The 12,062-nt window shown below is 34.1% G+C and overlaps 1 protein-coding gene across 1 annotated transcript in view; it reads right to left on the bottom strand.

The window, feature by feature from the left end:
- Positions 1-2,901, bottom strand: part of LOC110445495 (protein limb expression 1 homolog) — a 22,740-nt gene extending 19,839 nt beyond the window's left edge. The window contains exon 1 of the mRNA XM_021490161.1: positions 2,008-2,901. Coding sequence (XP_021345836.1) covers positions 2,008-2,275 — 268 coding nt within the window. The 5' untranslated portion in view covers positions 2,276-2,901. The remainder of the gene's footprint in view (positions 1-2,007) is intronic.
- Positions 2,902-12,062: the final 9,161 nt, after the last annotated feature.

Genomic DNA, 12,062 nt, shown 5'->3' with positions numbered 1-12,062 from the left:
TCAGGGGGTAAGGGGGTTGGGAATTAAGGGTCAAGAAGGCCAGGACAGGATGTTCTTCAGGAAAGATATGGTGCCGATGGAATGTTGGGTTGGTGGAGGTATTGATATATTGGGGGTAGGGATCACTGGTGGATGGGGTGGGGGATATTACCGAGGAGCAAGAGGTTCCTGGGTCAATTCATCCCACTCCATATTCACTAAATATTTCTGATAGTATCTTAACATGTATACACATACACTTATCACTGACCAAATGAATGGTCAAATGTAACATTTATCTGGTACACATGTACACAGAATGTGGTAAACATATATAGGTGATAGGGAATTTCTGCCAAGGGCGAATTTATAAGCGTGAATCACAAATTAACATGAGTATGTACATGTATATATATTTATATTTCTGTTGTATATATATATGTGCAATCTCTATAAATAGACCTACCAACTCAAAATGTAACATATACATATCGCAGATACCCTTACATGCATTGAGAGAATTTTAAAAGCAATATATATATTGGCTTAGTACCACCATGATAAAAATAGTAACAAGGTGAAGTTCAAAATATTAATTAATTTCACATATTTGTACTGTGGCTGTTCTGGCCAAAGAACCCAGGATGCGCTTTTCCTTTTCCTTCAATGTACTAGAAACTTTTTCCCCATTAATTTTAAACATGAATTACTGTTAAAATCTGAAATGTTGTCTTCATACATGCATATGTGCTACATGTAAGGATGTATTTCTAAACTTTTTTTGAGAAAATTAAAAAAGTTTCAAAAGGTTTTCCGTAGTACCTTCCAATCTTGCCTTTTGACAGCAAAAGCAAAACTAACAGTTATTTCGTTTGGCCTTATTTGGTCAGTGACAACGGTCTTATCTTCAAAACATCATCTGCTTGCATTGGCTGCAGCATGTTTTTGGTTACTCTATCTAATTTAGAGGTAGCTATAGTGTTAATATGATTAGACAAAGGGCTACCAATGCAATTAGCATATTGGGTCCTTTTGTCCATTAGCACCATTCAGCAAGCAAATATGATTGGAATGTAATTAGTTTGCCATTTTTAAGTAAATCTAGCACTTCTGTAAAGCACACTAATCAAATAATACATACTACAATACTGCACATGTGTGTTATAGCTACTAATTAATTAACCCTGAGAATATCTATCCAGTGTAAATGTAATTGTTAAATTATTATAAGCTCTAGCTCGCTTCCAGAGGGTAATTACAACCCATCTAAAAACCATACCAACATGTTAAAGCACAGAAATTGGGCTGGTGGGTCTCGTTTACTCTTATTGCTGGGGTACTTTCAAGTTCTTTTTAAGATCCCTTATATTATTCCAAACAATGGGAAATGGATTAATTTCCCTTAATTTATCTAATTAAAATACATTGATATAATATGTATTTCAAAATAAAGATATACCCTCTCTTCAACTTACGGATACCTACATGTATAAAACGAAGGGTTAAGCCCGAAAGCTTGGAAGAGTGATCGACTTACAAGTTCATTAATACATGTATAATGTTTTTTATTTGACTTACAAGTTCATTAATACATGTATAATGTTTTTTGGGGGTATTATTTTCTTTAATCGTTACATAATTATTAATCAAAATCAATTGAAATTGAATTTATGTTAATGATGATGGTCATGATCATGGAACATGAATTTTGAAGTGATGCATATTCTCAACACTAAATCAAAATTCAATGCTGAATTTGTGATTATAGAAATTTTAAATCAAATTCTAGGAGTCAAACCTCATTAAATGACAAATTTGGATAACCCAAATCATACATTAAAATCAAGCGAAATTTTGTAATCGTCCTGAAGATTATATATATAATTAATTAATATGGTAATCCATATGAAAATCTTATTGTAATATATATCTTCCATAACATTCCATTCAATTTGGATTTGATAGTAAAGTAAATCTGAAGATAACATGAGGTTTGACTGTTTACATTTAATATGACACCATTTATACCTCGTCCATATCCATGCGAATGTTTGGCGAAGCTGTTGACCACTGCATCTACGGCCTCCTTCAAAACAGCCTTTGCACGATTGTCATTCATTGCTTGTCCCGACGCAGCCATTCCAGCTGCTGCCGCAGCCATCACCTGCGACGACATAGGTCGGTCCATTACGAGCGACATTGGGTTCCCATGTGGTGAACTGGGGGATCTGGCCCCCCGGGGGGCTGGGACTGGTTTCTGTGGCTGACCTCGTTGGTTATAGTTGTAAGATGCCATTTAAGTTGGAGACTACATTTGTGGATACTTTTGTCAGTCTAGTTCAGGGATGGTGGTCAATTTCGAGCTCATCCAGAACTGCCAAAGGGTTTCCTGTGTGTAGGGACTTTAAATATAATCCTGTAATGAAGAGCCTGTCCATAAAATGTATTGATACAGTATCTTATCGGTGTCACATTCAATTCCAGTTAAATCCCCGTACCAGATACAACGCCTAGCTTGTTCCAACAAACTCCTATCTCCGTTATTAAAGTTACTTACGATTCAAGAGTCCAATCAGTCAGAACAAATGATAACAGGGTGACAAGAAAGTCCGTTATTATCTCAGACGGATCGATTAAGTGGAAGTGATCTAAGATCGTTGATGGTTGACAACGAAACCAGTGACAGCGACATTGTCCGTTCTATACTTTCCGAAACCAGTTTACCACTTCCCTGTATATATCATATTGTCGATAGCATAGTTTTCTCCTTGTAAACAGTCCACTTCACGTTTCTGTAGTAGGTAGATGATTCAGAGTCCGATGGCTAGTAATCAATTCTTGTCTAAAACACGTCAGGAATTTCGTGTAAACTGCGCTGGCGATCCGCTCGCCCTCAGTCGCCCATGTTGGTGACCTGTGACCTTTCACGCGTTACTGCGGATCTAGTAAATACAATTTATATTGTTGTAAAACTACATTATTATTAGATTTTAGTACAATTGAATTGTTTCTCCATGAATTTCGTACCAAAATGATTCTATATTTGTCAAATTAATACAATTTTCGTGTTTAAATTATTTCTTTGTCCAAGGGAGATAACTCTTTCAAAATATGACGCACGAAAAAACTTGTCTTTGGGTACCACTATGATTTACATCAGTCTCTGCATTAGAAGTGAGCTTACCGCATTTTTAAATATGAAATAAAAGTCTGTTTAGTTTTGTAGTATGACTGTTTCACCATTTTCCCGAAAAATAAACCTGGATGATTGTGGCTCTTTAATATTTATATTATCTGAAAAAACATGCATCTTTAACACTCAGGTTATAGGAAAGAGTTTTATTGATGAAAAAATCCGTTCAGAAACCACCGGTCTACTGGGAAAAGAATATCACATTTCCTGTAAAAAAAAAATTAACCATTGGACGGAGAAATAATACATCCTCATCATTTGATTTAATTGATGTTGGCATATTAACTTGCATCATTACTAATAGTGAGTTTTGCACAGAGATTAACTGTTTGATAATTTTATAATCGTGGCATGTAATGTTTAAAAATGGTATAATGGTTGTAAAGCAAAACCAGGCGTGAGGGCTATCATTTACCAGATAGGTCAGTTCGTTAGGTTGAGTGCTCCTCTTTAGTTCAGAGGTCAAAGGTTGGAATTTCAGTTGTTTTGACACTTTGAAATTTTCCTCTCCTGTTTTTATCACTAGGTTCCGTCTAGTCACCTGGTCTGAAATACCCACAACAATCTTGATATCTTAATTGCCAATGGTAACAACACATTTTTAATGACATTTTTATTGCAATAAACAATAGCCCCTGTTTAAGATGGTTTTACATTTTTCATGTTTTGTTTCAGGCATTCAATTGAAAAACGATATCTTGAATGACCTTGACCTTGGATGAAAGTGGCAGCAGAGTATATATGTCATAAACAATAATGCTGTGATGTATAGATGTATGATCAACATCCTAGCTAAATTATAAAGAATGCCCTGGCCAACATTTCAGATGTCGATGTGTCATGACCTTGAGCTTGGATGTATGCATAACTTGGGTCAAGGTTGCAGCACATACCTAACTGGTCTATAGAAAACGATGCTGTGTATTAAGATCAAGATCCAGCACAAGGATACAGGGTGGTGGCCATGGCCTGGACACCCATTTAAGGTGTCAATGTACAAACCCCTTGACCTTGGAGATATGACATTGGGTCAAGGTTGCAGCACATACCTAGCTGGTTTATAGAAAACGATGCTGTGTATTAAGGTCAAGATCCAGCACAAGGATACAGGGTGGTGGCCATGGCCTGGACACCCATTTCAGGTGTCAATGTACAAAGACCTTGACCTTGGAGATATGACATTGGGTCAAGGTTACAACAACATCTGTGGCTATGGGCAAAGTAATACTGATATGATGATCTTGGACAAGCCATAGAGTAGAGTTATGACCTAGACATCCATTTTATATGTCCATGCACCAAATTCTTGACCTTGGATAACTGAACAAGTGTTAAGATTTTAACACACCCTTTGGTCATCCTCTTGACCTTGATTCAGCCTTGATAGTCAAGGTCAATGGTAAAGGTACTCTTGCCCAAGAGACCTGTCAAATAGTTGTCCTCTAGTGTAGAATGCATGCTTTTTTGGTTGTAAAGGTTAGAGGATGGACAGATCGTATGTGTTGGGGTGGTAAAGATAAATGGATGGTTAAAACATGGGTGTTTTTTTGGTAAAATGTGAGGGGATGGTCAAAATGAATGTTTTTGTGGTAAGAGTGATAGGTTGTTCAGGATGTAGGTGTTTTGGTGGTATAGGTGAAAAGGATGGTCAACATATGTATGTGTTTTTGTTGAAAAAGTGAAAGGTGGTCAGAACATTGGTGTTTTTATGTTGAAATGTGAGAGCTAGGATGGTTAAAATGTGTGTTTTGGTTGAAAAATTGAAAGGATGGACAGTATAATGTGTTTTTGTGGTAAGGGTGAGAGCTTGTTCAGGATGTAGGTGTTTTTGTTGCATAGGTGAAAAGGATGGTCAGAATGTATGTGTTTTGATGGTAAAGATTAGAAGGTGATCAGAATGTATGAGTTTAAGTGGTAATGGTGAGAGGATGGTTAGAATGTATGTTTTGTTGGAAAGGGTGAGAGGATGGTTAGAATGTATGTTTTGGTGGTAAGGGTGAAAGGATGGTTAGAATGTATGTTCGGTGGTAAGGATGGTAAGAATGAATGATTTGATGGTAAGGGCGAGAGGATGGTAAAAATGTATGTTTTGGTGGTAAGGGTGAAAGGTTGGTAAGAATGTATGTTTTGGTGGTAATGGTGAAAGGATGGTAAGATTGTATGTTTTGGTGGTAATGGTGTAAGAATGGTAAGAATGAATGTTGCATGGTAAGGATGGTTAGAATGTATGTTTTGGTGGTAAGGGTGAGAGGATGGTAAGAATGTATGTTTTGGTGGTAAGGGGAAGAGGATGGTAAGAATGTATGTTTTGATGGTAAAGGTGAGAGGATGATAAGAATGTATGTTTTGGTGGTAAGGGTTAGAGGATGGTAAGAATGTATGCTTTGGTGGTAAGGGTGAAAGGATGGTAAGAATGTATGTTTTGGTGGTAATGGTGAAAGGATGGTAAGAATGAATGTTGCATGGTAAGGATGTNAGGGTGAGAGGATGGTAAGAATGAATGTTTTGATGGTAAGGGTGAGAGGATGGTAAGAATATATGTTTTGGTGGTAATGGTGTAAGGATGGTAAGAATGAATGTTGCATGGTAAGAATGTATGTTTTGGTGGTAATGGTGAAAGGATGGTAAGAATGTATGAATGATTTGATGGTAAGGATGAGAGGATGGTAAGAATGTATGTTTTGGATGAATTTTTAGAAGATTTTGATGTTCCAAGATTAAATGTTGAAGAAGCGGTCAGTTTGGAAGGTATTATTACACTTAAAGAAGCATCTATAACACTAAAGAATATGAAAAGTAATAAGAGCCCAGGCTCAGATGGATTCACATCAGAATTTTATAAATGTTTTTGGAATCAGTTAGGTAATTTTGTGGTTAGGGCATTAAATTATGGTTTTTCAAATGGTCAGCTATCTATTACACAACGTCAGGGAATAATTACTTGTATACCTAAGGCTAATAAATCAAAGTATTTTATAAAGAATTGGAGACCTATTTCTCTATTAAACATTGTATACAAAATTGCTTCTGGATCAATAACAAGTAGATTCAAATTAGTTTTACAAAAAATTATAAACTCTGATCAATCAGGATTTATATCGGGACGCTATGTAGGAGAAAATACTCGCCTGGTTTATGACATTATGCAATATACAGAGGAAAATGATATCCCTGGAATGTTATTAATGGTTGATTTTGAAAAGGCTTTCGATTCTGTCTCTTGGAAATTCATAGACGAAGTACTTAGATATTTTGGATTTGGAAACGATATCAGAAATTGGGTCAAAATTTTACACTGTAATTCAAGCTCTGCTATAAACCAGGGGGGTAATTTATCAGCTTTTTTCAAAATAAATCGTGGATGTCGTCAAGGAGATCCCATCGCTCCATATATTTTTATACTATGTGCAGAAGTTTTAGCAATCCGCCTTAGAAACAATAAGAGTATAACTGGTATAAAGGTTAATAACTGTCCCATCTTAAACTCTCAGTATGCAGATGACACTTCTCTGGTATTAGATGGTTCTGAAAAATCACTGAAAGGGGCGGTTGATGAACTAAATATTTATGCAAAAATATCTGGTCTTAAAGTAAATGTAGGTAAAACTGAAGTTGTCTGGATAGGCAGTAAAAAATACAGCAATGATGTTCTCCTTCCAAATATGAATCTTAGATGGGGAGTTAATAAATTTACTCTTCTTGGGATAGATTTCCATGTAGATCTTTGCAAAATACCTAAAATGAACTTTGATAAAAAATTAGTTAAACTTAAAGCTCTTATTAAGAGCTGGAGTAGAAGGTTGCTCACACCTATTGGTAGAATTAATGTCATTAAATCTTTATTAATTTCTCAGATGAATCATCTGTTCATTTCCTTACCTAATCCATCTGAAAAATTTATAAAACAGCTCAATTCTGTTCTTTTCAATTTTTTATGGAATAGCAAAACTGATAAGATTAAACGGGACATAATAATCCAAAATTATCAAGAAGGTGGGCTAAAAATGGTTAATTTAATGTCTTTTATTGAAGCTCTGAAAATAAGTTGGATAAGAAGGTTTTTTAGATCAGAAGGTAAATGGGTAAGCATTTTAAAATCTTGTGTAAATCCTCATATCTTGGCTAACTCAGGAAACGAGTACCTTAATAAAGTTCAAGGAAATTGCAAAAATGTGTTTTGGAAAGATGTGTTTAGGGCATGGTATAAATTAAGAGCAAAAGAGGAGCTGTTTAAAAATGAGAATTTTGCCCTACTTAAGACACCCTTATGGTATAACAAAAATATTTCTGTTGGTAATAAAGTTGTTTTTTATAGTAAGTGGTTTAAAAACGGGATTATGATAATTAATGATTTGTTGAAAAACAACACAGACTACTCTTTCTTGTCTTTTAAGGAATTTTGTGATCTACATGGTACAATAACTAATTATCTAGAATATCATGGCTTGATAACAAGCATAAAGAATTATCTGAAACAACTTAATTTGCCAAACAAAAATGTGATATACCCAATTATACCGTTACATCTTGTAATAATTTTAAAGAAGAAAAAAGGTTCTCAAGACTTCTATAATATACTTATCAGAAATAATGCATCAATAACTGCTCAAACAAAATGGGGAACTATATTCGACTATAATCAGGAAACTTGGGGGAAAATATATGCTATTCCTTTCAGGGTTACAAAAAATACAAAATTGCAATGGTTGCAATTTAGAATTAATCATTATATTTTAACAACCAATTCTTATTTATGCAAAATTGGACTTGTAAATAACCCACACTGTGTTTTTTGTATCATAGAAAGGGAGACAATTACCCACGTTTTATGGGAATGCAGGGAAGTACAAAAATTTCTGAGCAATTTTGAAAGTCTTTTAAGTGCTCTCACTATTCCTTTCTCACTAAATAAAGAATCAATGATCTTTGGTTTTATCAACCAAACTGGAATTTATACCAGAATTGATAATGAAATTACTCTGTTCATTAAACAATATATATACAAAACCAGATGTTTTCATAAGTCACTTAATGTGACGGCTTTAGTCAATTCGATTAAAGATTACTATAAGGTTCAGAAATATATTGCTCGTGGTAAAGGGGAACAAGGCCTTAGAAGATTTACTTCTGAATGGGAAAAATGGTTAAAATTAGTAGAGCTTGACCTCAACTAACCCTGAATATTATGACTATTTATATTAAGTTATTAGTTGTTATTCTANATGGTAAGAATGTATGTTTTGGTGGTAAGGGTGAGAGGATGGTAAGAATGTATGTTTTGGTGGTAAGGGTGAGAGGATAGTAAGAATGTATGTTTTGATGCTAAGGATGAGAGGATGGTAAGAATGTATGTTATGGTGGTAAGGGTGAGAGGATGGTAAGAATGAATGTTTTGATGGTAAGGGTGAGAGGATGGTAAGAATATATGTTTTGGTGGTAATGGTGTAAGGATGGTAAGAATGAATGTTGCATGGTAAGAATGTATGTTTTGGTGGTAATGGTGAAAGGATGGTAAGAATGTATGAATGATTTGATGGTAAGGATGAGAGGATGGTAAGAATGTATGTTTTGGATGAATTTTTAGAAGATTTTGATGTTCCAAGATTAAATGTTGAAGAAGCGGTCAGTTTGGAAGGTATTATTACACTTAAAGAAGCATCTATAACACTAAAGAATATGAAAAGTAATAAGAGCCCAGGCTCAGATGGATTCACATCAGAATTTTATAAATGTTTTTGGAATCAGTTAGGTAATTTTGTGGTTAGGGCATTAAATTATGGTTTTTCAAATGGTCAGCTATCTATTACACAACGTCAGGGAATAATTACTTGTATACCTAAGGCTAATAAATCAAAGTATTTTATAAAGAATTGGAGACCTATTTCTCTATTAAACATTGTATACAAAATTGCTTCTGGATCAATAACAAGTAGATTCAAATTAGTTTTACAAAAAATTATAAACTCTGATCAATCAGGATTTATATCGGGACGCTATGTAGGAGAAAATACTCGCCTGGTTTATGACATTATGCAATATACAGAGGAAAATGATATCCCTGGAATGTTATTAATGGTTGATTTTGAAAAGGCTTTCGATTCTGTCTCTTGGAAATTCATAGACGAAGTACTTAGATATTTTGGATTTGGAAACGATATCAGAAATTGGGTCAAAATTTTACACTGTAATTCAAGCTCTGCTATAAACCAGGGGGGTAATTTATCAGCTTTTTTCAAAATAAATCGTGGATGTCGTCAAGGAGATCCCATCGCTCCATATATTTTTATACTATGTGCAGAAGTTTTAGCAATCCGCCTTAGAAACAATAAGAGTATAACTGGTATAAAGGTTAATAACTGTCCCATCTTAAACTCTCAGTATGCAGATGACACTTCTCTGGTATTAGATGGTTCTGAAAAATCACTGAAAGGGGCGGTTGATGAACTAAATATTTATGCAAAAATATCTGGTCTTAAAGTAAATGTAGGTAAAACTGAAGTTGTCTGGATAGGCAGTAAAAAATACAGCAATGATGTTCTCCTTCCAAATATGAATCTTAGATGGGGAGTTAATAAATTTACTCTTCTTGGGATAGATTTCCATGTAGATCTTTGCAAAATACCTAAAATGAACTTTGATAAAAAATTAGTTAAACTTAAAGCTCTTATTAAGAGCTGGAGTAGAAGGTTGCTCACACCTATTGGTAGAATTAATGTCATTAAATCTTTATTAATTTCTCAGATGAATCATCTGTTCATTTCCTTACCTAATCCATCTGAAAAATTTATAAAACAGCTCAATTCTGTTCTTTTCAATTTTTTATGGAATAGCAAAACTGATAAGATTAAACGGGACATAATAATCCAAAATTATCAAGAAGGTGGGCTAAAAATGGTTAATTTAATGTCTTTTATTGAAGCTCTGAAAATAAGTTGGATAAGAAGGTTTTTTAGATCAGAAGGTAAATGGGTAAGCATTTTAAAATCTTGTGTAAATCCTCATATCTTGGCTAACTCAGGAAACGAGTACCTTAATAAAGTTCAAGGAAATTGCAAAAATGTGTTTTGGAAAGATGTGTTTAGGGCATGGTATAAATTAAGAGCAAAAGAGGAGCTGTTTAAAAATGAGAATTTTGCCCTACTTAAGACACCCTTATGGTATAACAAAAATATTTCTGTTGGTAATAAAGTTGTTTTTTATAGTAAGTGGTTTAAAAACGGGATTATGATAATTAATGATTTGTTGAAAAACAACACAGACTACTCTTTCTTGTCTTTTAAGGAATTTTGTGATCTACATGGTACAATAACTAATTATCTAGAATATCATGGCTTGATAACAAGCATAAAGAATTATCTGAAACAACTTAATTTGCCAAACAAAAATGTGATATACCCAATTATACCGTTACATCTTGTAATAATTTTAAAGAAGAAAAAAGGTTCTCAAGACTTCTATAATATACTTATCAGAAATAATGCATCAATAACTGCTCAAACAAAATGGGGAACTATATTCGACTATAATCAGGAAACTTGGGGGAAAATATATGCTATTCCTTTCAGGGTTACAAAAAATACAAAATTGCAATGGTTGCAATTTAGAATTAATCATTATATTTTAACAACCAATTCTTATTTATGCAAAATTGGACTTGTAAATAACCCACACTGTGTTTTTTGTATCATAGAAAGGGAGACAATTACCCACGTTTTATGGGAATGCAGGGAAGTACAAAAATTTCTGAGCAATTTTGAAAGTCTTTTAAGTGCTCTCACTATTCCTTTCTCACTAAATAAAGAATCAATGATCTTTGGTTTTATCAACCAAACTGGAATTTATACCAGAATTGATAATGAAATTACTCTGTTCATTAAACAATATATATACAAAACCAGATGTTTTCATAAGTCACTTAATGTGACGGCTTTAGTCAATTCGATTAAAGATTACTATAAGGTTCAGAAATATATTGCTCGTGGTAAAGGGGAACAAGGCCTTAGAAGATTTACTTCTGAATGGGAAAAATGGTTAAAATTAGTAGAGCTTGACCTCANGATGATGAGGATGATGAGGTTGCTGATAATTTCAATAGTAGATATGTGTGAATGTGTGGATATGTGTTGATGTGATGTTCTGTATAATGTACATGTTCTGAAAATCTTTGAAAATAAAAAAATTAAATTAAAAAAAAAAAGAATGTATGTTTTGATGGTAAGGATGAGAGGATGGTAAAAGTGTATGTTTTGGTGGTAAGGGTGAAAGGATGGTAAGTATGTATGTTTTGGTGGTAATGGTGTAAGGATGGTAAGAATGAATGTTGCATGGTAAGGATGGTAAGAATGAATGTTTTGGTGGTAAGGGTGAAAGGATGGTAAGTATGTATGTTTTGGTTGTAAGGGTGAGAGGATGGTTAGAATGTATGTTTTGGAGGTAAGGGTGAGAGGATGGTAAGAATGTATGTTTTGATGGTAAGGATGAGAGGATGGTAAGAATGTATGTTTGGTGGTAAGGATGGTAAGAATGAATGTTTTGGTGGTAAGGGTGAGAGGATGGTTAGAATGTATGTTTTGGTGGTTAGCGTGAAAGGATGTTAAGAATATGTGTTTTGGTGGTAAGAGTGAGAGGATGGTCCAAATGTATTTGTGTTTGGTGGTAAGATGCTCGATTCAGATGGTGCTTGTACCTCTACCTATCAAGCCAGAGTTTGCAAAAGAAATTCCAGACTTTTAGAATATTTATGTTGAATGCTGTTTAATTTCAGCATTCCTTTCAAACATAAGTTTATTGTTCATTTCATCCACTGTTTGAAGTCAATAATGTGGTGTCTTAATACTACTTTCTTCATTAAAATATATCTTTCATTGCTGATTGAAGAAAAATAAAGCTA

Source organism: Mizuhopecten yessoensis, unplaced genomic scaffold, assembly GCF_002113885.1.
Source record: "Mizuhopecten yessoensis strain PY_sf001 unplaced genomic scaffold, ASM211388v2 scaffold2307, whole genome shotgun sequence".
NCBI lineage: Eukaryota > Metazoa > Mollusca > Bivalvia > Pectinida > Pectinidae > Mizuhopecten > Mizuhopecten yessoensis.
Note: the sequence above shows the minus strand (reverse complement) of the source record. Positions and strands in the feature narration are given on the sequence as shown.